General features: G+C 50.7%; 1 protein-coding gene across 6 annotated transcripts; it reads left to right on the top strand.

Moving 5' to 3' along the window:
- The first annotated feature begins 1476 nt into the window (after positions 1–1476).
- On the top strand, positions 1477–25182 carry MED12 (mediator complex subunit 12). Of its 6 annotated transcripts, XM_025372796.1 has the most exons (46): positions 1477–2003; positions 2523–2627; positions 2835–3026; positions 3163–3319; positions 4126–4307; positions 4481–4591; positions 4716–4970; positions 5354–5500; positions 5662–5761; positions 5892–6028; positions 6248–6379; positions 6747–6873; positions 7287–7516; positions 7889–7969; positions 8101–8271; positions 8477–8621; positions 8789–8839; positions 9166–9284; positions 9471–9614; positions 10059–10222; positions 10426–10557; positions 10983–11210; positions 11385–11529; positions 11686–11806; positions 12202–12303; positions 12404–12517; positions 12769–12944; positions 13124–13303; positions 14643–14714; positions 15166–15299; positions 15466–15627; positions 15926–16037; positions 16204–16293; positions 17138–17247; positions 17494–17629; positions 17873–18034; positions 19071–19445; positions 19669–19819; positions 19977–20182; positions 20343–20420; positions 20511–20565; positions 20641–20728; positions 23346–23568; positions 23948–24091; positions 24611–24692; positions 24903–25178. In XM_025372796.1, exons 1-46 carry the CDS (start codon positions 1905–1907, stop codon positions 24944–24946), a joined length of 6471 nt encoding a protein of 2156 aa, XP_025228581.1. In that variant the 5' UTR covers positions 1477–1904; the 3' UTR covers positions 24947–25178. The 6 variants fall into 6 exon arrangements, with proteins under 6 accessions (XP_025228581.1, XP_025228579.1, XP_025228580.1 ...); XM_025372794.1 differs by having other exon boundaries at positions 19977–20173; positions 20511–20728; positions 23951–24091; positions 24903–25182; XM_025372795.1 differs by having other exon boundaries at positions 19977–20173; positions 20346–20420; positions 20511–20728; positions 23951–24091.
- Positions 25183–27140: the final 1958 nt, after the last annotated feature.

Raw genomic sequence — 27140 nt, 5'->3', positions numbered from 1 at the left:
TGTAATCCCAGCACTTTGGGAGACCGAGGTGGGAGGATCACTTGAGGTCACGAGTTCGAGACCAGCCTGGCCAACATGGAGAAACCCCGTCTCTACTAAAAATACAAAAATTAGCCAGGCGTGATGGCGTGAGCCTGTAATCCCAGCTACTGGGGAGGCTGAGGCAGGAGAATCACTTGACCCTGGAAGGCGGAGGTTGCAGTGAGCCGAGATCATGCCACTGCACTCCAGCCTGGGCAACAAGAGCGAAGCAATAAATAAATAAAAGCAATAAATAAAATAATAAAGAAATAAAGAAATAAAACAAAATAAAAATAAAAATATCCTTCAGAGTTAGTTCAAATGTTACCTCAGCCTCCCAGGCAGCTGGCATTACAGGCGCCCACTACCACACCAGCTAATTTTTGTATTTTTAGTAGAGATGGGGTTTCACCACGTTGGCCAGGCTAGTCTTGAACTCCTGACCTCAAGTGATCCACCCGCCTTGGCCTCCCAAAGTGCTGGAATTACAGACGTGAGCCATCGCTCCCACCTTGAATTACTTTTTCTTTCCATTGTGATTCAATAGCATTTTATTTTTGTTACTGGTGTTATTTTTGTTTATTGTTATTTGCTACTTTTGTTATAGCACACTGGCTGTCTTTTCTCTAGAAGGCAATACAAGGCCGGCACAGTGGCGCACGCCTGTAGTCCCGGCTACTGGGAGGCTGAGGCAGGAGGATCGCTGGAGTCCAGGAGGTTGAGGCTGCAGTGAGCCGTGATCGCGCCACTGCACTCCAGCCTGGGTGACAGAGGGAGAACCTGCCTCAAAATAAATAAACAAATAGCAATACGACAATAGGATATTGGCTCTGGAATTGAGAATCTTAGTGCCAGCTCTGTTACTCAGTAGCTGTATAATACTGGGTAAGTGAATTTTCACACTTTGAAAACCAGCTTCCTCATCTGCAAAATCGAGCCAATAATAATCCCTAACTCATGAGACTGTGAGCAGATTAAAGGAGATAGTGTCTGAAAAGCATCTGACACAGTAGGTGCCTCTTTCGCTAGACCAAGGGTTCTTAACCTGGAGTTCATGGACCCTTAGGGGATACATGGATGAGCTTCAGGGGATCTAAGAATCTAAAGTAACATTTTGCATGTCAATATATGCATATTATTATTATTTCTGGGAAGAAGGTCCATAGCTTTCATTAGCACCTTTAAGGGTTTGTGAATCAAAAAAGTTACTCTGCGGTACCCTTGGGCAGAAAAAACAAACAAAAAAGGTTAGACAACTCGATGGTAGACCTTGAGGGATTAGAGCCAGCCTTTCAGGGTTTAATAGGTTCTTTCTCATGCATACGTAGTTTCTAATGTTCACAATAGCCCCTTGAAGGAGGTGTTAGCGCACCTATTTTTCAGATGCCGGAACTAAGAAACGAACTGATTTGTAATAGACGGAGTTCCTAACCAATGCAAATATTATTGAAGACTTTTCTAGGCCAAAACCGAGCTAGGCTCTGGGAACCGAATTCCAGTCAGAACTCAGCACCACAGAGGCCTCCGTCTTCCCTGGTTTGCATCCCCAGCTCACTCTGCGCCTCCGGAACGTTTCATAGATTTTTGCTGAGTGAAATCAACTTACCGCCGCCGCCGCCGAAAAACTCCCGGGGCACAGAGCTCCGCCCCCACCGGGCCAGGCCCCACCCCCTCTGCGGTCGGTATTGTCCGATGGTTCCCGGCGTCCCTCGGCTTCCCTCGGTAGTTTCCGGCAATGGTCGAGAGTTTCTAACGTGCCCCCTTGTTGTCTCTCGGCCGCCGTCCTCTCAACCACCGCCCCCCTTTTCGGCTCCCTCTCCCCCTTCCCGTTCCCCCAGTCAGCCTGGCCCTGCTGGCGCCTCCGGCGCTACGGGCTGGGCAAGATGGCGGCCTTCGGGATCTTGAGCTACGAACACCGGCCCCTGAAGCGGCCGCGGCTGGGGCCTCCCGATGTTTACCCTCAGGACCCCAAACAGAAGGAGGTGCGTTCGAAAATCGGGGCTCTGGAAGGGCCGGGGGCACGCGGTCAGCCTAGGAGGAGGCATTGACGTCTGGGAATGGGGGGCGGGGCGGTTCGGTGAGAGCGAAAGTCCCGAAAGGGGGAAGAGTAAAGTGGGCTGGCGTGGGAGGGCAGGACGGGGCGCGGTGGGGGGTTCCAAGGTATGAATAGGGGGTGGTGTAGGGGCCGCACCAGAAGCGCCCGCCTCCACACACATCTCAGAAAGTTGTCTGAGACAGCTTGGTGGGGTACGGCTGCTCGGATGTTCGCAAGAGAAGAGTGATGTTTGAGGGCGCCCTGGGTGATTGGGAATCGTAGTGACCATGGGGGTGACGGTGGGGTCCAAGTGAATGTAAGGGCCCAGCTTTAAGTAACGATCTGTGCTACACGGAACCCTCCTCCTGCCCTTTCACCTTGTTCCTTCGCTTCTCCTGCCCTACTCTCCCATCCCCTCCCCCTCCCCCTAAGGAAAAAACAACTAAACGCCGCTTTCCTGCCTCAGGATGAACTGACGGCCTTGAATGTAAAACAAGGTTTCAATAACCAGCCTGCTGTCTCTGGGGATGAACATGGCAGTGCCAAGAACGTCAGCTTCAATCCTGCCAAGGTGAGACAACTCTGCCAGGCTGAAGGAAAAGGCTGGAGGAATCTGAGAAGGAGCAAAGGCCCTGGGTAGGGAAGACTTATAGGGACAACCTAAGTGGCTGAGTTTGCCTTCATGACCTAATGCTGTCTCATTGGCATTTGCCCAGCAAAAGGCAGGCCACCTGTCTGCCCCTTCTTCCCACCCTGAGGTACAGTTTTCTTCCCTCAGATCAGTTCCAACTTCAGCAGCATTATTGCAGAGAAGTTACGTTGTAATACCCTCCCTGACACTGGTCGCAGGAAGCCCCAAGTGAACCAGAAGGACAACTTCTGGCTGGTGACTGCACGATCCCAGAGTGCCATTAATACTTGGTTCACTGACTTGGCTGGCACCAAGCCACTCACGCAACTAGCCAAAAAGGTAAGGTACTGTTTCCTGTCCTTCAGGCCAAGGAGGGAGCATAGGGTACCAAGTATCCTGCTATTCCCATATTAAGCTACATGGGTGTCAGCTCATGGGGATAATAGAGACCTCACTATTTGCAATGTCCATCCAGGTCCCCATTTTCAGTAAGAAGGAAGAAGTGTTTGGGTACTTAGCCAAATACACAGTGCCTGTGATGCGGGCTGCCTGGCTCATTAAGATGACCTGTGCCTACTATGCAGCAATCTCTGAGACCAAGGTTAAGAAGAGACATGTTGACCCTTTCATGGGTGAGTAACTCCTAACACCAGGTGTACGGCTGATGGCTTCAAGGAGGGATAGAGACACCCTTGCAAACATCCTCCTTCTTAATCTAGATTCCTTGTTTCTGCTTGTTTCTTGCATTTGCTTGATCAGTAAACACTGAGAAATTTGAGTGTCTACTGTGCACATATACTGGTCTACAAAAACGTCCAGTGCATAATCTCTGCCCCTAGGATACTAGTAGTCTAACAGGGCTGCTAAGGTATATGTACAAATAACATAATTAAATATAGAAAGTGGTGAATGTCAAGCTAGGAGCAGAAGGTTCTTTGAGTGGACAAAAGATTACTTTCTTATGGGGATACCCAGAAAGGCTTTAGGAAGGTGGGATTTGACTAGAGACAAAGGATGAACTGAATTTACAAATATGATGGGTGATTGGGAGTGGGGGTAAGGTATTCTAAGTAGAAGGATATTCTTTTTTTTTTTTTTTTGAGACAGAGTCTTGCTCTGTCACCCAGGCTAGAGTGCAGTGGCAGGATCTTGGCTCACTGCAACCTCCACCTCCCGGGTTCAAGTGATTATCCTGTCTCAGCCTCCCAAGTAGCTGGGATTACAGGTGCCCACCCCTGCGCCCAGCTAGTTTTTGTATTTTTAGTAGAGACGGGGTTTCACCATCTTGGCCAGGCTGGTCTCGAACTCCTGACCTCGTGATCCACCTCAGCCTCCCAAAGTGCTGGGATTACAGGCGTGAGTCACTGCACCGGCCAGTAGAAGGAAATTCTAAGCAGAAGGATAGTATCAAATAGCCCTTTTTCCCTGTTTCCTCCAGAATGGACTCAGATCATCACCAAGTACTTATGGGAGCAGTTACAGAAGATGGCTGAATACTACCGGCCAGGGCCTGCAGGAAGTGGGGGCTGTGGTTCCACGATAGGGCCCTTGCCCCATGATGTAGAGGTGGCAATCCGGCAGTGGGATTACACTGAGAAGCTGGCCATGTTCATGTTTCAGGTAGGGAGTAGGGCATGCTGTGTGGGCATTGGGTTGAGCCTGAACTTGTACTCTGCCAATAGAGAACAGAATCTGCTTGCCACCTTGCCCCAGTTGTGGTTCTCTTCATCTTTTCATTTACTTTATCTGCTTCATCTCTAATAGTCCCCTCTTCCCTCCCCTGGTACCCATAGGATGGAATGCTGGACAGACATGAGTTCCTGACCTGGGTGCTTGAGTGTTTTGAGAAGATCCGCCCCGGAGAAGATGAATTGCTTAAACTGCTCCTGCCCCTGCTTCTCCGAGTAAGGCTTGGAATTTTGGTGGTGGTGGGGCAGGGGGAGTCTAAGAAGGATTTAAGAAAGAATAAAATGTCAGAGCAGGGTCCCCTGGAGAGAACTAGGGGCTCTGATGGTCATGTCTTCACAGTACTCTGGGGAATTTGTTCAGTCTGCGTACCTGTCCCGCCGCCTTGCCTACTTTTGTACACGGAGACTGGCCCTGCAGCTAGATGGTGTGAGCAGTCACTCATCTCATGTTATATCTGCTCAGTCAACAAGCTCGCTACCCACCACCCCTGCTCCTCAGCCCCCAACTAGCAGCACCCCCTCGACTCCCTTTAGTGACCTGCTTATGTGCCCTCAGCACCGGCCCCTGGTTTTTGGCCTCAGCTGTATCCTACAGGTAGGTACTAGGCGGGCCCAAGGAAGCATTGAGAGATAACCTGAGAAGAATCGGGTGCCCATCCCAGAGTATAGGGGTAATTCCAAATTGGATGTGGGAGTAGGTGCTGAGTACTTGCTTGGAGGTGGTTGTTTCTTGGTAATGGGGTGTTAGTCCCCTTTGGGGGTTTTGACCAGCCTCTCTCTCCCTTCCAGGGCTAAATAGTAGGCCCAGAGCCTTTTAGGAAAGTGAGTGAAGGGAAGGGATCAGGGGTGGGGTGATGCCTGTCTTGGGGGCCCAGTCAGAATAACTTTGGATCTGGAATCTACGGGTTTGGTCTTAGAATGGGATTCCAGAGGGGTAGCCATGTGAACGAGTTGGACTTAGCTGTTTCTATCTGGCAGACCATCCTCCTGTGTTGTCCTAGTGCCTTGGTTTGGCACTACTCACTGACTGATAGCAGAATTAAGACCGGCTCACCACTTGACCACTTGCCTATTGCCCCCTCCAACCTGCCCATGCCAGAGGGTAACAGTGCCTTCACTCAGCAGGTATGTCTGACCACTCGCCTGGTACTCTCAGATTGGGCTATGAGGCTAAAGTGCTCTCTCAGAAATAGTGATTTGGAGTCTGGTACTATTCTTCTAGCCTGGGGCTCTGGCCTTTTGTATGCCTTGGTACATCCTTATAGCCTTCCTTTTTAACATTGCAGGTCCGTGCAAAGTTGCGGGAGATCGAGCAGCAGATCAAGGAGCGGGGACAGGCAGTTGAAGTTCGCTGGTCTTTCGATAAATGCCAGGAAGCTACTGCAGGTATGTGTCGGAGAACAGATAATAGGAAGTATGTTTGAGGAAAGGATGGAGATAGTAAGGACATGTAGATGTGAGAGCCAGAATGCCCTGGGCCTCTAGTTCAGTCCCCTTTACCACTTTTCCTCCTTAGGCTTCACCATTGGACGGGTGCTTCATACTTTGGAAGTGCTGGACAGCCATAGTTTTGAGCGCTCTGACTTCAGCAACTCTCTTGACTCACTTTGTAACCGAATCTTTGGATTGGGGCCTAGCAAGGATGGGCATGAGGTAAGCGAAAAGGGGAATAGAAGGAGCAAAAAACATTGCAAGAGCAATAATATATCTGAGGGGAAGTCATGGTGAGGCATTGAAAGCAGAGCATATCTGCAGAAATGATCTTACTGGGCCCAGAATGTTTTATGATGGAGTGCAGTCTTCAGGAAATTGGAACTCATTTCTTTGTCCCCACCCCTACCTTACTCCTCCCTCTCTTCCTTTGGTCTCCAGATCTCCTCAGATGATGATGCTGTGGTGTCATTGCTATGTGAATGGGCTGTCAGCTGCAAGCGTTCTGGTCGGCATCGTGCTATGGTGGTAGCCAAGCTCCTGGAGAAGAGACAGGCGGAGATTGAGGCTGAGGTTAGAGGGCAGAGATAAGAGAATGAGATTGGCTAATGGGAAGGAATTTACTGGGGTTGGAGACCAAGAGATGGAGGTGGTGGAGGGACTAGAGTTGAAGGTGTGAGAACAGAGTAAAGAAGTGGAAGAGAACCTAAAGGCAAAGTTACGGACATGAGGTGAAAGTAGAGAAGAGTGGATTGTTATCAGAATTAGAGATAACATCAAGGCTTCAGTTGGGAGGTGGTAAAGAAGATGGAGGTCAGCAGGGGAATGAAAATGAAAAGCATGGGGTAGAGGTCAAGCAGGTAGTAGTTTAAGGCCTACACATTGAGGAGTGAAGAAGCAGGTAAAAGTCAGTTCTACAATTTGTTCTGTCATCTTGCAGCGTTGTGGAGAATCAGAAGCCGCAGATGAGAAGGGTTCCATCGCCTCTGGCTCCCTTTCTGCTCCTAGTGCTCCCATTTTCCAGGATGTCCTCCTGCAGTTTCTGGATACACAGGCTCCCATGCTGAGTACGGACCCCTACCACTCTCTAGTTGCGTCTGCCTAGACTCAGTTACCCGCCACTGTCATCAAAAAGTATATTTCTCTCTTGGGCTCTATGCAGAATGACTTTTAGATGTAGTTCTAGTGATCCTCTTTAACTGATCATCTTACAGTTAAAGTAGAGAAATACAGAGAAGGATTAAAACAAGAGCTTGTGATTGAAGCATTTTCACTGCGTAAATCGCAACAAAGATATTACATTCCTTTCTGAGATGGTGTGTGGGGCAGCATGTGGGGTAACCAACCACACTGTGTCCCTCGACAGTTTCTGGGATTTTTATTTTATCACTCCTATTAATTGCCTTAGGTGTGTCCCTCTCTCTTTTGGCCCACCTTTTTGTGTTCTCCTAACTCATGTTTCCTCATTCCCTTCCTCCAGCGGACCCCCGAAGTGAGAGTGAGCGGGTGGAATTCTTTAACTTAGTACTGCTGTTCTGTGAACTGATTCGACATGATGTTTTCTCCCACAACATGTATACTTGCACTCTCATCTCCCGAGGGGACCTTGCCTTTGGAGCCCCTGGTCCCCGGCCTCCCTCTCCCTTTGATGATCCTGCCGATGACCCAGAGCACAAGGAGGCTGAAGGCAGCAGCAGCAGCAAGCTGGAGGTGAGTGGGCTTTTCCTTGCCCTAGATCGTTTCTTCTGACATTTCTATCTTCATGGCTCCCAGAGGCCTCTAAGAGCGTCTTTTGCGTGGGGCAGGGGGGTAGTATTTTCTTAGCACTTGGTGATTGACCAAGCACTATCGCATCAATTGTTTCATTGGTTCCTCCCATCAGCCTTGTGAGGTACTCTTGTCCCCATTTTCAAGCTGAAGGAAGCAGAGGCCTATACTGGTTAAGTGATTGGATGACTTGACTCCAGATCCTGTGCTTTCCACAATCTGGTCTTCTCTCTCCAATTCCCCCGTGAAGTTTTCTAGATGGTGGGAGCCGCTCCCTAGGGCTAAAGCAACTTTGCTTACGTTCTATGCCCTCAGGATCCAGGGCTTTCAGAATCTATGGACATTGACCCTAGTTCCAGTGTGCTCTTTGAGGACATGGAGAAGCCTGATTTCTCAGTAAGTTCAATCCTGAGCGTGGCAGAATCTGGCTCCTTTGATCTTCCCATTATGCCTGCGTTTGGCATTTCTTTACCCCCGCTCATCCCCTTTCCTTCTTCTCATGTTCTGCCTTCTCACCTTTCTCTCAGTTGTTCTCCCCTACTATGCCCTGTGAGGGGAAGGGCAGTCCATCCCCGGAGAAGCCAGATGTCGAGAAGGAGGTGAAGCCCCCACCCAAGGAGAAGATCGAAGGGACCCTTGGGGTTCTTTATGACCAGCCACGACACGTGCAGTATGCCACCCACTTTCCCATCCCCCAGGTACTGTTCCCCAGCACCTTGTGATGATCTGTTTTGAACCTAGATTGCTGTCCAAGGAATTTGCTGAGGGGTTGGAGCTGTTCCTGAGGATGTGGGTTGGGAAAGGGAAGGGCTTTAGCATGTGGATGCTGAGGGGTGTGGAGCATGATTTCAAGAGGAGGGAAGGAGATCGGTGCTGGAGTCTGATGGTGCTGCTGGGATGCAGGAGGAGTCATGCAGCCATGAGTGCAACCAGCGGTTGGTCGTACTGTTTGGGGTGGGAAAGCAGCGAGATGATGCCCGCCATGCCATCAAGAAAATCACCAAGGATATCCTGAAGGTTCTGAACCGCAAAGGGACAGCAGAAACTGGTGGGTTTGAGGCTCCTTAAACAGATCTCCCCCAAAGAGTGCCCTAGTCAGTCTTCCCTTCCCCAGCATAGGGAACTCCCCAGTCATGTCCCAATGTCCTGTCTCTTGGAGTCTCCTGAGAGCTCTAGTCCTTTTGAAACTTCCCCCCTCATTCCCCCCCTCTACAGACCAGCTTGCTCCTATTGTGCCTCTGAATCCTGGAGACCTGACATTCTTAGGTACCTCACAGTAAGCCCCATACTGCCCTCCCTCCCTCTCCCTTCCCTCCCTCAACCTAGCACCTCCCTGTACATATTCCTTTAAGGTCCACATAATCTGTGGTCCTCTAAACCTTTGCTTCACTGTCCCCTTCCCTTCATTCCTCCCCCATCCCTTCCTTGACCCTCCCTTCCCTGTTTCCCTCTTCCTTCCTTCCCTCCCTCGCTCCTTCCCTCTCTCCCTCCCTCCCTCCCTCCCATAGCCTTCTCTCCATACCCCACTCCCCACCCCTAGTCAACTAGTTATCTTCCCTATCTTGACTGGTCCCTTTCAACTGTCCCCTCAGGTGGGGAGGATGGGCAGAAGCGGCGACGCAACCGGCCTGAAGCCTTCCCCACTGCTGAAGATATCTTTGCTAAGTTCCAGCACCTTTCACATTATGACCAACACCAGGTCACGGCTCAGGTGTGGGCCTAAGCCCAGCCCCTTTCCCACATTCTGGCCTCCTCTCCTGTTTTCCTTTTCTTCCCTATCTTCTCCCCGCTAGGCAGGCTAAGCCTCCTGGTCTCATCCCCTTCCACTGTCATCCTTTCCTGCTTCCCTGGTTCTTTCTTCTCTCCACTCCCGTCTCACTCCCACTGCCCTTATCAGGTCTCCCGGAATGTTCTGGAGCAGATCACGAGCTTTGCCCTTGGCATGTCATACCACTTGCCTCTGGTGCAGCATGTGCAGTTCATCTTCGACCTCATGGAATATTCACTCAGCATCAGTGGCCTCATCGACTTTGCCATTCAGGTGGGGAAGTTGGGGAGATGAGGGTGGAGGAAGGAGTTCGTGCCATGTAGGGGCTATGGAGGGTCATAAGGACAGGGGTAAATGCTCCAGCCAGTTTCCCAGGCTATTTGAAGGGGCAGAAAGACTAGCACGGGGGAAGTGGAACATGAGCTGAGACTGTAGGAATAGAGACAAGTGCTCCCTGGGGAGGCCAAGAGGCAGATTAGAGCATTGGACACAGACCGTCCTTCCACTGTGGAGTTCATAGAACTGTATCCTGGATACTGGTTAGAGGTGGTGTTGATAGACTAAAGGACCGTGGCATAGGGTAACGAGCCCTTCTATCCTGAGGTGGCTCCAGCAGGAAGGGGCTCAGGCCCACCTTGCCAGCGTCCGCACAGGAAGGTGGGTTCTATGTAACATGAGGGGCCTCTTTGCATTTCTCACCCCTGTTCACTCTGCTAGCTGCTGAATGAACTGAGTGTAGTTGAGGCTGAGCTGCTTCTCAAATCCTCGGATCTGGTGGGCAGCTACACTACTAGCCTGTGCCTGTGCATCGTGGCTGTCCTGCGGCACTATCATGCCTGCCTCATCCTCAACCAGGACCAGATGGCACAGGTCTTTGAGGGGTAAGCAGGACGTTGGAATAACTGAAACAAAGCTCTGGCGAATGCTGGTGGAAGTGGCCTGGGAAGAGCATGCACTTCCTCATACTCTGGGGAAGTGCCTGCCACTCAGATGGGAAAGGAATGGTATTTCCCAGAGGCTTGAATCCGTTTGGAGGAGCCCGCATACCATCTGCTGACCCTCCCAACCTTGCTTCTTCATGCAGGCTGTGTGGTGTTGTGAAGCATGGGATGAACCGGTCCGATGGCTCCTCTGCAGAGCGCTGTATCCTTGCTTATCTCTATGATCTGTACACCTCCTGTAGCCATTTAAAGAACAAATTTGGGGAGCTCTTCAGGTAAGAGCGGTGGAAGGTAAGGGGTAGCAAGTGGGACCTACTCCCTTCTTCCCATAACCACCCAACTCAGGAGGAGAGCATGGCCCGGGACCCTGCTGCCTGTCTAGGGTCATTTGTGGACTGTGTCCTCCACATACTGTTGTGTTACCAAGAGTGGGCCCTCTTCCTCAGCAGGCTTGCCCCCCACCTATATCTGTGGGGCCCAAACTCTTCCCCCTCTTCCTCGCTGCCTTCAGAGGCCCCAGTTCCTTATTCCCATGTGGTTCCTTTCCTGCCCAGTCCGTTTTGTCCCATCTCCCTTTTCTTGTCCCAAGATCCTTCATCCCTCACCTTCTCCTTTTTTTCTTTTCTCCCATTTCCTGACCATCCCTCGACCTCAGCAGACCTTCTTCAACACTACTATCTCCTTTCCTCCATCCCTGCAGCGACTTTTGCTCAAAGGTGAAGAACACCATCTACTGCAACGTGGAGCCATCGGAATCAAATATGCGCTGGGCACCTGAGTTCATGATTGACACTCTAGAGAACCCTGCAGCTCACACCTTCACCTACACAGGGCTAGGCAAGAGTCTTAGTGAGAACCCTGCTAACCGCTACAGCTTTGTCTGCAATGCCCTTATGCACGTCTGTGTGGGGCACCATGATCCCGATAGGTATGGGGTGTACTGAGTGAGGAAGGGCACCATGCCCCCACCTGAGATAGGGAGGGCTGAGGTATCTGGGAGGTACTACAACCTTGATTATATACTGGGGCAGAGATGAGAAGTTAATGGGTCTGAGGTTTTGTGGAGCAAGGTTTTCCTGAGGGCATTTGTACTTTTCCCTAGGGTGAATGACATCGCAATCCTGTGTGCAGAGCTGACCGGCTATTGCAAGTCACTGAGTGCAGAATGGCTAGGAGTGCTTAAGGCCTTGTGCTGCTCCTCTAACAATGGCACTTGTGGTTTCAACGACCTCCTCTGCAATGTAGATGTGAGACTTGGGGTGGGGTCTTGCTAGTGGAGCAGTGACCAGGGCAGGGGCTGGTCATGATCCTCTGACCAGGGACAGAGTTCCATAGAGTGGAGGCACACTGCTTTGAGTGGGCCTCCACTCTGAGTCGTGGTGTCTGTCTGTTTTTTCCTCCAGGTCAGTGACCTGTCTTTTCATGACTCGTTGGCTACTTTTGTTGCCATCCTCATCGCTCGGCAGTGTTTGCTCCTGGAAGATCTGATTCGCTGTGCTGCCATCCCTTCACTCCTTAATGCTGGTGAACTACCAATCTGTAACCCCTAGCATTTCTAGACCTCAAATTTCAATACACACTGGACGGCCATCCTCTCATTGTTCACTGTGGGAGACCTTGCTGCGGCTCCCTGGCCTTCCCCAGAAGGCCAGTCCTTTGGTATGCTGAAGGCTAGAAGGAACCTGTTTTTTAGCCCTGGATTTGCAGCCCTGACCTTTCCAATATCTGACCCTTCGACTGCATAACAGTTCTCTGCTCTACCTCGCTTTCAATATTATCTTGCTTTTTCTCCTTTCACTTTACCTCATCTTCTCTCCCATGCCCCTGCCATACACTTGCATGCATGCAGGCACGCACACATACAAACCCACATGCAGTTCAGCTTCATCCTTCCCAGATCTGTTTTGTCTTCCTTTTAGCTTGTAGTGAACAGGACTCTGAGCCAGGGGCCCGGCTTACCTGCCGCATCCTCCTTCACCTTTTCAAGACACCGCAGCTCAATCCTTGCCAGTCTGATGGAAGTAAGTGACCCTGATCTGAACCAGCCAACAGTAGAAAGTGTGGTTCCCCTGCCTCCATGGATTCCACTTTTGCTTCCCCTGACTTCATCGCCTTCCCCAGACAAGCCTACAGTAGGAATCCGCTCCTCCTGTGACCGCCACCTGCTGGCTGCCTCCCAGAACCGCATCGTGGATGGAGCTGTGTTTGCTGTTCTCAAGGCTGTGTTTGTACTTGGTACGGGGGTAGGAAGGGAGTGGTGCCAGAAGTGTGTATAGGGTGGAGTGCCAGCTAAACTACAAGGGACAGTCTTTCTCCCTTCTGAAGGTGGTCTCTCTGACCTTTCGGGAGGAGGGGAGGGAGAGAAGTATATTTCTGTCCCATAGGGCAGGATTTGGTGTGTTTCTGCCTCTGTGGGCCCAGGGTGGGTCTCCACACAGTGTTCCAATCTCACTCTGCCCTCCCTATCTCCCACCCGTGAACCACAGGGGATGCAGAACTGAAAGGTTCAGGCTTCACTGTGACAGGAGGAACAGAAGAACTTCCAGAGGAGGAGGGAGGAGGTGGCAGTGGTGGTCGGAGGCAGGGTGGCCGCAACATCTCTGTGGAGACAGCCAGTCTGGATGTCTATGCCAAGTACGTGCTGCGCAGCATCTGCCAACAGGTCAGTCTCACCTTCCTCTCACACCTCCTAAATGCCTCTGTGTAATATAGTCCTGTTTCCAGCCCATGATCACACCACCTCCCTACTATACATTGTGTTCCTTACCAACTCCAGCCCATCCCCCATATTCCTAACCCCCTCACTGGTTGCTCCCAGTCCCTGATTGTCAGCTTCCTCAGGAATGGGTAGGAGAACGTTGCCTTAAGTCGCTGTGTGAGGACAGCAATGACTTGCAAGACCCAGTGTTGAGTAGTGCCCAGGCGCAGCGCCTCATGCAGCTCATCTGCTACCCACATCGACTGCTGGACAATGAGGATGGGGAAAACCCCCAGCGGCAGCGCATAAAGCGCATTCTCCAGGTAGGCCAAGGCTGTGGGGGCCGCAGAGGAAGCAGTGGGCCCAATTTGGGGAGAAACAATAGGAACCTTGAGAAAAGGAGAGGGGGAGTTAAGTAGAGAGGAAGACAAACAAGGATATAGTGGAGGGGAGAGGTAGCGAGAGAAACACGGCTCCAGCATGGGCTGAGGAGTAAGTCCAATAGGGTCTAGACTCCAGTGTAAGAGTATTAGGTGAGGGCATAGCTATCTGGAATGAATCTAGCTTATCAATGGGAAGCATAGCATCTGGGAGGCCTAGGCGTGGGCCTTGTATATTTGGCATTTTGGCCATGGCTCAGAACTGAATAGTAATGGCTACTACTTGCTGAGCATGTGTTTTGTGCCAGGTACTGTGCTAGGTACTCTGCACACATTTCCTCATTTAATCTTTATGACCCTATGAAGTAGATGAGACTCCCTGTTTGACCGATGAGGAAACTGAGGCTTGAAGAGGTTAAGTAACTTGTCTAAGGTCATATAGCTGATAAGTTTAGAGTCAATATGTGAACCTAGACATGTCTGTGCACTTTCCACTTCACATTGCCTCACACCTTCAGATGACCAGAGAGTGGAAAAATAAAGCCGTTGCGGAAAAGCTAAAGGAATAAGGTCTCTTCAGCCCAGAAGAGACAGTGTCGAAGACAGATTAGCTAACAGTAGCCTTCTGGTCTCTACAGGACTTTGAGAGATTGTCTTATAAAGGTCCTGTCAGGGACTTTGAGCAGTTGGTCTAAACGAGAGAAGCAGGCTTCGACTTTAACATCAAGGATTTCAAGGTTAAGCATTAAGCAGAACTTCCTGATACGAAGGGATGGGAAAGATGTGAAATCTTTCCTGAACTGTTTTAAAAATTGGAAAGATTTTCAACTAGTTTGGACTATTTAAATGTAGTCTTTTTTTTTTTTTTTTTTTTTTTTTGAGACGGACTCTTGCTCTTGTCACCCAGGCTGGAGTGCAGTGGCGCGATCTCAGCTCACTGCAACCTCTGCCTCCCAAGTTCAAGCGATTGTCCTGCCTCAGCCTCCTGAGTAACTGGGATTACAGGCGCCCACCACCACGCCCGGCTAATTTTTGTATTTTTAGTAGAGATGGGGTTTTGCCATGTTGGCCAGGCTGATCTCGAACTCCTAACCTCAGGTGATCCGCCTGCCTCAGCCTCCCTAAATGTAGTCTTTCTTAAAGATGGGGACATAGAGGTCCCTTTCAGACCTCCAGGAGTCTGTGATTCAATGTTGCAGGAGAACAGGAATTGGCCTCAGATTGGTGGGTAGCTGGGGGTAACACGATGATTACTAGCCTGGGTGTGGGGCCTCTATCACAGAACTTGGACCAGTGGACCATGCGCCAGTCTTCCCTGGAGCTGCAGCTCATGATCAAGCAGACCCCTAACAATGTGAGTAGTGCCTGGACCCTCCCTTTCCTGTGTTCACGTTCAGCTCCATGTGTCAGGGAGGTGGTCCACCACAGAAGAACCTAGATCCTACCCTTGGGCTCTTGAGCTGAGAGATAAGAGGGGATGGGAAAATGGTGAACAAGTGGAGCTGATGATAAGGGAAATGGGTTGAGAGTGTTGGAGCTCTGAGCTGTGGGGCAGCTTGGTGGTGGTGGTGGAGCCTGTTTATCTGGCCGTAGATGTAAGGAGGTATGTAAAGGAGAAGACAATGAGGAATTGGAGAAATACGGAGGTACTAGAGGACATGAGTCCCAACAGAGTTGGGTTCCTATCTCCCCATCAACCTCCGCCAGTGCTGTCCTTCTCCCTCATCTCCCATCTCTCCTACCATCTGCTTTCCTTCACCCTTAGCTACCTATTTTAGCACTTCTGTGCCTTTCATCCTCCCCAGGAGATGAACTCCCTCTTGGAGAACATTGCCAAGGCCACAATCGAGGTTTTCCAACAGTCAGCAGAGACAGGGTCATCTTCTGGAAGTACTGCAAGCAACATGCCCAGCAGCAGCAAGACCAAGCCTGTGCTCAGGTCGGATAGAAACATGTTAGGGCCCATCCCCTTAGGAATTTCTCTGCTGGTAGCATGAGTGATGTCAGATGCGTGGAGATACCAGCATGTCCATCAGGGAAAGGAGAGGATGGATTGTTCCAGCCTTGCCTGGCTCCCCTGTGACCCTGTGTCCTCTGTTCTCCAGCTCTCTAGAGCGCTCTGGTGTATGGCTGGTGGCCCCCCTCATTGCTAAACTGCCCACCTCAGTCCAGGGACATGTGTTAAAGGCTGCTGGGGAGGAATTGGAGAAGGGTCAGCACCTGGGTTCCTCTTCACGCAAAGAACGTGATCGACAAAAGCAGAAGAGGTAAAGGGGCTTAGGGAGTGGACCAAGATTGAGAGGTAGAAAGGAGAAAAGGCAGGCCTGGGGAAGAATAAAATTGGGGCTAAGGGGAAGCATCATAGGAAAGTGGAAAATCAGAGGATAAGAGTGGGCATGGCTGAGCAAGAGGCTAGGTCTTAGGAGAGTAGAGTCTGGAGAATGAGGTTGGAAGTTGACTCCCAACCCACAGTCTCCCTTTTGTCCTCTTCTCTCCTCTCCTCTTCTTCTCTTCTCTTCTCTTCTCTTCTCTTCTCTTCTCTTCTCTTCTCTCTCTTGTCTCTAGCATGTCCCTGTTGAGCCAGCAGCCCTTCTTATCACTGGTACTAACATGTCTGAAAGGGCAGGATGAACAACGCGAGGGACTCCTTACCTCCCTCTACAGCCAGGTGCACCAGGTACAGATCTCTGGGCCATGGAGGTGGGCAGGAGGGCAGGGAAGGATGCACCTAAGGGGTTACTCTGTACTTGGAAACTTCAGTACTTTCTGATAAACATATTGGCTGTTGTGAGATGGAAACACGAAGATCCCTGAACTGCATATTTTATTTGTTTCTATTCTAGATTGTGAATAATTGGCGAGATGACCAGTACTTAGATGATTGCAAACCAAAGCAGCTTATGCATGAGGCACTCAAACTGCGGCTCAACCTGGTGAGAAGGCCAGCTAGGGAAAGAAGGAAGAGGGTAGGGCTGGAAATGCAGAGTGCAAAAGCCTCAGGTTGGGGAGAATGGGGGTAAGGATAGAGGCCCCAGGTTATTCTGAGTCTTGAAGTTTTTTTTTTGTTTTTTTTTGGTTTTTTTTTGGAGTCGGAGTCTCGCTCTGTCACCCAAGCTGGAGTGCAGTGGCACCATCTCAGCTCACTGCAACCTCCACCTCCCGGGTTCAAGTGATTCTCAAGCCTCAACTTCCTGAGTAGCTGGGATTACAGGCGTGCGCCACCACACCTGGCTAATTTTTGTATTTTTCATAGAGATGGGGTTTCATCATGCTGGCCAGGCTGGTCTTGAACTCCTGACTTCAAATGATCCGTCCATCTCAGCCTCCAAAAGTGCTGAGATTATAGGCATGAGCCACCGTGCCCGGCCTGAGTCTTGAAGTATTAACCGTGTTCTCTGAAAGGATGCAGGGACTGAAAGTGGTTAAGGGGGCTGTATCACTGTGGTCATGGTCCAATAGATTATGTACCCTGGATCCTTGCAGGGACTCTGCCTCAGTATCCTAGATTCTGACTGGGCCCTAGAAGCACTGGAAACCCATTGTGGAATGTTGAATGGAATCCTGGAAATCATTCAGTCCAACTCCCATCACTTTCTAAGTATGGAAACAGAGGCCCAGAGATGTCAAGAATTCCCTCATTGTCTTGAGATCATATAGTAAATCATAGGTTCAACTCAAGCATGAACTCAGGCGTCCCAACTCAGATTTGAACTAAGCTTTCCTTAAACTCTGGCCTTGTCCCTGAGCCATCTGACTGACTTGTTGTGGCCCTGGCAGGTTGGGGGCATGTTTGACACGGTGCAGCGCAGCACCCAGCAGACCACGGAGTGGGCCATGCTCCTCCTGGAGATCATCATCAGCGGCACTGTCGACATGCAGTCCAACAAGTAAAGCATCCCCACCTGCTCCCTGCAGTTTCATACCCAAGAGGCTCCCCTTACTCCCACGTCAGGTGCACCCACTGAGATTGGTGTGGCTGTTACTGTGGACTCCATGGCCCTGGGCTCCCCATACGGTTTTGGTGCCCTTGGGATGACATATTAAGCACCTCTCCCTGTTTGTGTCCTCTGCTGAGGCCTTTTTCTATCTTCACCTCTTTCTTCTCTGGTTTTCTCTCTGGCTTCCTGTCTCAGTGAGCTCTTCACTACTGTGTTGGACATGCTGAGCGTGCTCATCAATGGGACATTGGCTGCAGACATGTCTAGCATCTCCCAAGGTAGCATGGAGGAAAACAAGCGTGCATACATGAACCTGGCAAAGAAGCTGCAGGTGAGCAGAGGAGGCAGGGACAAGGATTGCGGGAACCGGAATCTGCTGTCCAGCCTCAGGAACTTGCTTCTGGCTTGAGCCCTCTACCTTTCCTTCTCACGTCTATCTTTTCTTTGTTACTCATGCCATGAGCATTTACTGACTGGGGGTCTTCTCTGTGCCAAGTTCTGTGCTGTCCCCTGAGACTTCCCATCCCTGTTTTCTGTATCTCTGAACTCTTGTCCCATCTTCCTGTGCCTGCAGAAGGAGTTGGGGGAACGCCAGTCAGACAGTCTGGAAAAGGTTCGCCAGCTGCTGCCACTGCCCAAGCAGACCCGAGATGTCATCACGTGTGAGCCACAGGGCTCCCTTATTGATACCAAGGGCAACAAGATTGCTGGCTTCGATTCCATCTTCAAGAAGGAGGCATGTTCCATTGTCTGCCCATGTCCCTTGCCTTTTTTCCCCTTTGGGCAAGAACTTTCCCTGCATCAGCTTTGTAGCTCCAACAGACTCATCAGATTCAGGAGCCCATCCAGTCTCTGCCAGTGAACACCATCTCGGGGGTTTTCAGCAAATCACTTAACTTTCCTTACATTTCATCTCCATCTCTGGAGTCCCACCCTCTTTCCTTCACCCTGCCCTCACCTTTTAACATACCACCCATTTCTCAATACCCTAACCTCCTCTTTCCTCTGCTCCACCTGCCTCATGTCCTACCCCACCCATCTATCTGGCCGACAGCCTGTATCTCTTTTATTTCTGTGTTTCTCTCCCTACACCCACCCATCTCGGCACAGTTTTATCTTTTCCCTCTCTGTCAGTTGCGTATTTGTTGAGTAACCATAATTATTGTGTATAGTTTAAAACCCAAAGTCTAACTCCTTCATATATACATTCTCTTCATCTGTCTTCCTAGTCCATCTGTCTCTTTTCCTCTGTCTCTGTCTCTCTCCGTGTCTGACTCGTTTGCCTTTCTTTGTCTCTCCACCTTTTTGTCTCTCTTCCTGTTTCTCTCTCTCTCTCTGACTCTGTCTTTCTCTGCCTGCCTAAAGGCAGAATCTCTCCCTGCCTTCCTCTCTCTCTTTCTCTGCCTTCCTTTTTCTGTCTGCCTCTGAATGTCAATCCCTCTCCCTCCCCACTTCCTCTCTGGCTTTCTCCCCAACCCCTTTCTCTCCCGGTCTCGGCTTCTCTCCCCACACGCCCGCCGCCCGCCCCGTTCATTCGTCTCCTCTCCTGGTCCTGGCTGGCTTCATCTTGCGCCTCCACACCTCTCCCTGTCCCCCACCCTTCACTCTCTCCCTGCGTAACTCTCTTCTGCATGTATGTGTGTATCCGTGTCTGTTTCTTACCATCTCTCTTGAATCTACCTATGACTTTCTACCCACTCCTACAAGTGCTTGCGGTCTCTCTTGTGTTTTCTAAGTCCCAACAGCTTATTGTTTTTCATTTTCTGGAGCAGGGTCTACAGGTTTCCACCAAACAGAAGATCTCGCCCTGGGATCTTTTTGAGGGGTTGAAGCCGTCAGCACCGCTGTCTTGGGGCTGGTTTGGAACAGTGCGGGTGGACCGGCGAGTGGCTCGAGGAGAGGAGCAGCAGCGGTTGCTGCTCTACCACACACACCTGAGGCCCCGGCCCCGCGCCTATTACCTGGAGCCACTGCCACTGCCCCCAGAAGATGAGGAGCCCCCTGCTCCTACCCTGCTAGAGCCTGAGAAAAAGGCTCCAGAGCCCCCCAAAACTGACAAACCGGGGGCTGCTCCACCCAGTACTGAGGAACGCAAGAAGAAGTCCACCAAGGGCAAGAAACGCAGCCAGCCAGCTGCCAAGACAGAGGTGAGCGTCTCCCCCATGACAGTTCTCCCACAGCCTCTTACTTCATGACGCTCCAGTTTCTGGTTTGTGGGAGGGGTGGGGGCGCATAAGGAAGGGGTGCCATTAGAATCATAATAAAAATTAACCATGTACGAATCCAGCTCCTCTTTACCTCATTCTCCCCCAGCTCCCCGACCCCACTCAGCTACAACCCACTCACCCTCTTCTTCTGTCACTCACACAGGACTATGGAATGGGCCCGGGTCGGAGCGGCCCTTATGGTGTGACAGTGCCTCCAGACCTCCTGCACCACCCAAACCCTGGTTCCATAACCCACCTTAATTACAGGCAAGGCTCCATAGGCCTGTACACCCAGAACCAGCCACTACCTGCAGGTGAGTGCCAGCCACTAGGAATGCTGGAGGGACCTAGGTGTATACTCCCCCTGCCCAAAGGGTGATGCCATTCCCCTGAGGAGCTATGGATGTCAAGGACACTGAGCAAGAGACAGAGGGATGAGGAGCCTAGAGGTCAGCCCACTCTCCTTTCCAGGTGGCCCTCGTGTGGACCCATACCGCCCTGTGCGCTTACCAATGCAGAAGCTGCCCACCCGACCGACTTACCCTGGAGTGCTGCCCACAACCATGACTGGCGTCATGGGCCTAGAACCCTCCTCTTATAAGACCTCTGTGTACCGGCAGCAGCAACCTGCGGTGCCCCAAGGACAGCGCCTTCGCCAACAGCTCCAGGCAAAGATAGTGAGAGGGGCAGTAGGGAGGGCTGTCAGGGAGAGGGGCTTTTGAGGGTCACAGGACTGAGACACGGGATCTTCACAAGGACACTCAGAGCAGGAGACACAAGAGATGAGATGGCAGCAAGCATTTCCTGAGTTTGAGTTGTTCTCTTCTCTCCCTTTAGCAGAGTCAGGGCATGTTGGGACAGTCATCTGTCCATCAGATGACTCCCAGCTCTTCCTACGGTTTGCAGACTTCCCAGGTAAGAGCCTGGGATTGTGAGACTCGGGGGATGAGGCAAGCTGCTTTGCATACTCTCAGCCCTGATTCCCTCTCTCCTCCTTCCCTCCAGGGCTATACTCCTTATGTTTCTCATGTGGGATTGCAGCAACACACAGGCCCTGCAGGTACCATGGTGCCCCCCAGCTACTCCAGCCAGCCTTACCAGAGCACCCACCCTTCTACCAATCCTACTCTTGTAGATCCTACCCGCCACCTGCAACAGCGGCCCAGTGGCTATGTGCACCAGCAGGCCCCCACCTATGGACATGGACTGACCTCCACTCAAAGGTACCCAAAGTAGTGGTGAGCTAGGAAGAGATGCAGAGGTATAAGGGAGCATTTGACTTGGGAAAGCCCGTGCCCGAAGGTGATGGGACTGGTCAGAACTTTCGGAGACATCAAGAATACTTATCTAGCCACATAGCCCATAACCACAGAAGTCTCGAGCTGGAAGGGACCCTGGAGACCAATAGTTTCATGTGTACTTCCTTAACAGTTCTTTGAGGCCCAGAGAGGGGAAATTGTTTATCTGACTCATGGAAAAATCTGGGCTCTGTGGTAGCTCACACTGGTAGTCCCAGCACTTGGGGGCCCAAGGTGGGAGAATCAGTTGAGTCCAGGAATTTGAGGCCAGCCTGGGCAACATAGGGAGATCCCATCTCTAAAAAAAAAAAAAATACATATTTTTTTGAAACAGAGTCTCACTCCAGTTGCCCAGGCTGGAGTGTCATGGCATGATCATGGCTCACTGCAGCCTCGACCTCCCAGGCTCAGGTGACCCTCCTACCTTGGTCTCCCAAGTAGCTGGAACTACAGGTACACACCACCACGCCCAGCTAATTTTTTGGATTTTTAGTTGAGATGGGGTTTCGCCATGTTGCCCAGGCTGGTCTTGAACTGAGCCACCACACCTGGCCAAAAAAAATTTTTTTTTAATTAGCCGGGCATGGTGGTGCATGCCTGTAGTCCCAGCTACTCAGGAGGCTGAGGTGGGAGGATTGTTTGAGCCTGGGAGTTTGAGGCTGCAGTGAGCTGTAATCGCACAATGAGCCAAGATTGATTGCACCATTGCACTGCAGTGGTGACAGAGTGAGACACTGTCTCAAAAAAAAAAAAGAAAAAGAAAAAGAAAAAAAATATCTGGAGTTCATAGATGAACTACATGATAAGGAGTCCTAAAGCCGGTACCGGCTTTAAATACCAGGTTGAATACCAGGATGGATTAATGAATGAATCCTCCCACCATGGTTAATGTTAGTCAAGCCTTAGTTCAGGCCTTGTAACCATGTTTAGAGACTCCAAAGCTTGGGATTAAGAACACTGGGGAGTGGACTAACTGCCCATTGTGTGGCCAGCACTATACCAGGACTGGGTGAGGTGAAGAAAGATAGCAAAAAAACCCCAAAATGCATAGTTCCTCACTACAAAGAATCTTTACTATAGCTGGGGAGATGAGACTTACAGAAGAACATTGAGAGAACACTCTGAGCAAAGATATAATCAGGTATGCAGTTGTATGCTATGAGGTAAAATGCGGATTGAGAAAAAGTACGGGGTAGTATCTGTGGGCCTGACTCATCAGAGAATGTTTCATGAAGGAGGTCAGACTTGAGTTGGCCTTTGGAGAATAGCTGTGATTGGGATTTGTGGAGAAGAGGAAAGGGCATTCCAGGTAGAGGATGTAACATGAACAAAGACATGGGGACAAGAATGAGGATGGTGTCTGGGGAGAAGGGCCTGGATGGAGTGTAAAATCTGTGCTGGGGAAGTCACTGGGGCTAGGCTAGGAGGGGGCAGGCTGAGAGATGGCCTTGAATGCTCAGCTGAAGAATTGAGACACAGTCCCAGTAAGGACTCTTTTGATCAGAAGAGTGATAGGAGGAGTTGGGTATGTTGCAAGACTCCTTGGAATGAATGGATAGCATGTGTACTGGGAGGTGCAAGAAGAAGACTTCAGGCTGGGCGTGGTGGCTTATGCCTGTAATCCCAGGACTTTGGGAGGCCCAGGTGGGCAGATGACCTAAGGTCAGGAGTTTGAGATCAGCCTGGTCAACGTGGTGAAATCCCGTCTCTACTAAAAATACAAAAATTATCTGGGTGTGGTGGCATGCGCCTGTAATTCCAGCTACTCGGGAGGCTGAGGCAGGAGAATTGCTTGAACCTGAGAGGTGGAGGTTGCAGTGAGCCGAGATTGCATCATTGCACTCCCACCTGGGCGACAGAGTGAGACTCTGTCTCAAAAAGAAAAAAGAAGACTTGAGACGGGGAGCCTGGCCAGTAGACTCTTGGAGTGATATACAGGTGTAGTAGAACAACTTGAAATGTTATTGGGGAACAACAACAGCAACAGCGAAAAACCTCAATGAGTGTTTATAGAATGCCTATCTTTTTTTTTTTTTTTTTTTTTTTTGAGATAGAGTCTCGCTGTGTCGTCCAGGCTGGAATTCAAGCAATTCTCCTGCCTCAGCCTCCAAAGTAGCTGGGATTACAGGCGCCCACTACCACGCTCAGCTAATTTTTTTTGTATTTTTGCTAGAGACGGGGTTTCACCATGTTGGCCAGGCTGGTCTGGAACTCCTGACCTCAAGTGATCTGCCCGCCTCAGCCTCCCAAAGTGCTGGGATTACAGGTGTGAGCCACCATACCCAGCCCTATTTTTCATTTTTGTAAGAGAAAAAATAGCTAATGCAGAATTGAAAAATTCCTAACCATTAAGGTTATGAGACACTAAAATAGAGTATCATCTTATGCAACTTATTCCCCAGACTGGAAGTCTGGTTAGTGACAAGAGGAATGAATGAAATAACCTGCTAACGTTTCTTTCAGGTCAGGAACCCGAGGTTTATACTGACCCCCTCTCCCCACCTCCCTCACGCCTTGACCTCTGGTCCTCTTGTCTTTGGAGGTTTTCACACCAGACACTGCAGCAGACACCCATGATAAGTACCATGACTCCAATGAGTGCCCAGGGCGTCCAGGCAGGCGTCCGCTCAACAGCCATCCTACCTGAGCAGCAACAGCAGCAGCAACAGCAGCAACAGCAACAGCAGCAGCAGCAGCAACAGCAACAGCAACAGCAGCAGCAGCAGTACCACATCCGGCAGCAGCAGCAGCAGCAGATCCTGCGGGTAAGGCACTGGGGAAATTTCCTCTGGGACCTGGGAGCCCAGGGAAGAGGAGAGGCACAAGTTCTTCCCACACAGTTACCAAGACTAAACGAGGCAGTGTATCAAAACACCTAGCAGAGCAGCTGGCCTCTAGTGGTGCTGGAGAAGTTAGTTTCCTACCCTCCCCCTTTTTGTTTTCTGGGAATCATAGTAGGAGAGAGTTGGACATTGTCCACTGGGTACCCTAGATTTGGTTTCTTTCTGGGCAGCTGTCTAAAAAGGGAAGGCAGTAGACCCCGAGCTCCCACCCTGCTTCCTCATCCCCTGCCCTCAGCCCTCCAGTTCTGAGTCTTAGCTTCCTCCCTCTGCTCCTTCTGAAGTATCTTTTATGTTCTTATAGCAGCAGCAGCAGCAGCAGCAGCAGCAGCAGCAGCAGCAACAGCAACAGCAGCAGCAGCAGCAGCAACAGCAACAACAGCAGCACCAGCAGCAACAGCAGCAACAGGCGGCTCCTCCCCAACCCCAGCCCCAGTCCCAGCCCCAGGTAGCTACTGGACTAGAGCCCCAGGCTCAGGGACAACTGCCCAGGTTGGGCATGCAGCCAGTGAACTGGGTTGGGGACAGTATGGAATAGGGTAGAAGTGGGAGGCAGGGCATGGCACCCTAAAGAGGGATTGGGAGGCCAGGCGCGAGGCTCACGCCCGTAATCCCAACACTTTGGGAGGCCGAGGCGGGTGGCTCACTTGAGATCAGGAGTTTGAGACCAGCCTGGCCAAGATGGTGAAACCCCGTCTCTACTAAAAATACAAAAAAAAAAAAAAAAAAAAAAAGCCAGGCATGGTGGTGGGCACCTGTAATCCTAGCTACTTGGGAGGCTGAGGCAGAGAATTGCTCGAACTTGGGAGGCAGAGGTTGCAGTGAGCCGAGATCACACCACTGCACTCCAGCCTGGGGGATGGAGCGCGACTCCGTCACAAAAACAAAAACAACAAACGGATTGGGAAAGGAGGTTGAAGAAGGAGAAAAGTTAGACTTCAGTCTTCCACTTCCTATTTCCACCCAGTTCCAGCGCCAGGGGCTTCAGCAGACCCAGCAGCAGCAACAGACAGCAGCTTTGGTCCGGCAACTTCAACAACAGCTCTCCAGTAAGCCTGCCTGCCTTCCCAAGGAGAACCCCATGGAATAAATTTAGGGGGCGGGGTGGGCCAAAGTAGCTGAAAAGATGGCTTCAGGCCCAGGTTATGAGAGGAGGCATTCCATTCCATCCCCTTCCCTTGATACCTGAACAGCTTTCCTCGTGCATACCCACACCCCTGCCTGGTCTTCCATCCCTGATAATCTCTGGTTTTTCACAGATACCCAGCCACAGCCCAGTACCAACATATTTGGACGCTACTGAGCCACCTGGAGGAACTGCTTGTGCACTGGATGTGGCCCCACCCTTTCCTCTTAATTCCCAATCCCGTTCCTGGGCTAGCACCAGTAGTGGTTGGGGCCCTTCCCTCAGGCTCCGTTTTTAATAAGTTTTTAGTATTTTTGTTAATGTGAGGCATTGAGCTGTTGGGTTTTGTATATTATTTATATAGAGACCCCAGAGCTGTTGCACCCAATACACAGAGCTTCTTTGCAAAGGGAGTGTGTGAGTTCTGCATGTCTGGGAAGGGTGGTCTCTTGGGAGAATGCTGGGGGCTGGATCAACAAGTCAGAGTCTTCGTTCTATTCCAATCATCTCCCTTGTTTACCTTACACTCTAAATTTCTTTTTTTTTCTTTCTTTCTTTCTTTTTTTTTTTTTTTTTTGAGACGGAGTCTCGCTTTGTCGCCCAGGCTAGAGTGCAGTGGTGCAATATCGGCTCACTGCAACCTCCGCCTCCCAGGTTCCAGCGATTCTCCTCCCTCAGCCTCCTGAGTAGCTGGGATTACAGGTGTGTGCCATCACACCCGGCTAATTTTTGTATTTTTTTTTTAGTAGAGACAGAGTTCCACCATATTGGCCAGGCTGGTCTCGAACTCCTGATCTCGTAATCTACCTGCCTCAGCCTCCCAAAGTGCTGGGACTACAGGCGTGAGTCACCGCGCCTGGCCTAAATTTCTTAATTCTAATTGGATTGCTACCCTCTCTTCCTCTTCTTCAACATGGCAACACGTTAAAGTACAGGGGCCCTTAGTCTCTTTTTATTTATTTTTGAGACGGAGTTTTGTTCTTGTCGCCCAGGCTAGAGTTCAGTGGCGCAATCTTGGCTCACTGCAACCTCCGCCTCCCAGGTTCAAGTGATTATCCTGCCTCAGCCTCCCGAGTAGCTGGGATTACAGGCATATGCCACCACGCCTGGCTAATTTTTGTATTTTTAGTAGAGACAGGGTTTCACCATGTTGGCCAGGCTGGTCTTGAACTCCTGACCGCAGGTGATCCGCCCACCTCGGCCTCCCAAAGTGCTGGGATTACAGGCATGAGCCACCACACCTGGCCCCTTAGTCTTTTAAGAAGCGGCAGTGAACCTTCTCAACTAAATGTTGCAGCCATAAGCTTTCCTCCATGGGGGATATACCATTGGGATTGAGGAGGGGCCCTTAGGCCAGGGGAAACATCAGTGGAACCTGATTCTTCCACAACACCCCAGATGTTGGGCCTCAAACAAGCTGGGGAGGGTGGAGATGACAGACACTGCCTACGCTTCTTGTCATCTTGTGTGGTCCCCATCATGCACCAAGTGGCATACCTTTCATAGGACAGAGAACTTCCCTGAGAGTCACATGCCTGGATGAAAAATTGCCCTCCATTGGCATGTGCCATCATAGAATAGGTCGTGCAAGGACCGGTTGGTTCTAGGAGGAAGAAAGACCAGTAAAAATAAGCACCCTTTCTCTCTCTGCCCTGCTGCCAGAACTGCCTGTTCTCACATGACCCACCTTGGCAGTTACCCAGGATGACTGTTGCTCGCTCCCATTTTACAGTAGAGAAAACTCAAAACTGTTACCCCAGAGTCACATTTGGAGCTGTGGCAGGGCCATTCTCGCCCTCTTGCTTTCCAGTTTCAGTTCTAGATCCAAGGCTGTCCAGGAGAGCCAACTCGTTTACTACAATGGAGTCTTGGAGTCTTGGAGTCTTCTGCCCTGCCTAGCTAGGGCTGGAAGAGGATCAGCCTCAGCCTTGTGAGTGGGTGGTGCAGGATGATTTGACAACTTAAGGATAACATGCAAGCCATAGTTGCACCCTATTACTGGGAAGTGTCTAGTGTGCTGGCAAAACCAGGAGCACCAATCAATACCCAAGTTATAAAAAATAAAATAGCCCTCTTTGAGGCCCACGAAGCCCTTGCTTATATGGGACTTACCAAGTTTAAGAGTTGCGTGCACAAGGAATGGAACTCCTTGACAGCGTAAAGGCAAACATGACCGAAACTTTCTTCTCCCTTACTCTATCCTGACAAACATTCTGAGGAGTCACAGGAGTACAGGCTTGGCTGGGATGAGGGACATTCAGCGGGGCTTGGGGGTTGCTAAACAAACGGCAGGTGCGCCACATACAAAAACAAGACACAAAGACACTGAACCTGGAGGGGAGAGACTGAAATGGTCAGACAACTGGCATGC

The sequence above is a fragment of the Theropithecus gelada genome, chromosome X, assembly GCF_003255815.1.
Source record: "Theropithecus gelada isolate Dixy chromosome X, Tgel_1.0, whole genome shotgun sequence".
NCBI classification, from domain to species: domain Eukaryota; kingdom Metazoa; phylum Chordata; class Mammalia; order Primates; family Cercopithecidae; genus Theropithecus; species Theropithecus gelada.
Note: the sequence above shows the minus strand (reverse complement) of the source record. Positions and strands in the feature narration are given on the sequence as shown.

Coding starts and splice junctions, on each gene's coding strand:
- MED12 (XM_025372791.1), top strand. CDS start 1,905: ATGGCGGCCTTCGGGATCTTGAGCTACGAACACCGGCCCCTGAAGCGG. Junction 12,518..12,768: donor CAAGGCTGTGTTTGTACTTG/GTACGGGGGTAG, acceptor CGTGAACCACAG/GGGATGCAGAACTGAAAGGT. Junction 24,092..24,610: donor AGCCCCAGTCCCAGCCCCAG/GTAGCTACTGGA, acceptor ATTTCCACCCAG/TTCCAGCGCCAGGGGCTTCA.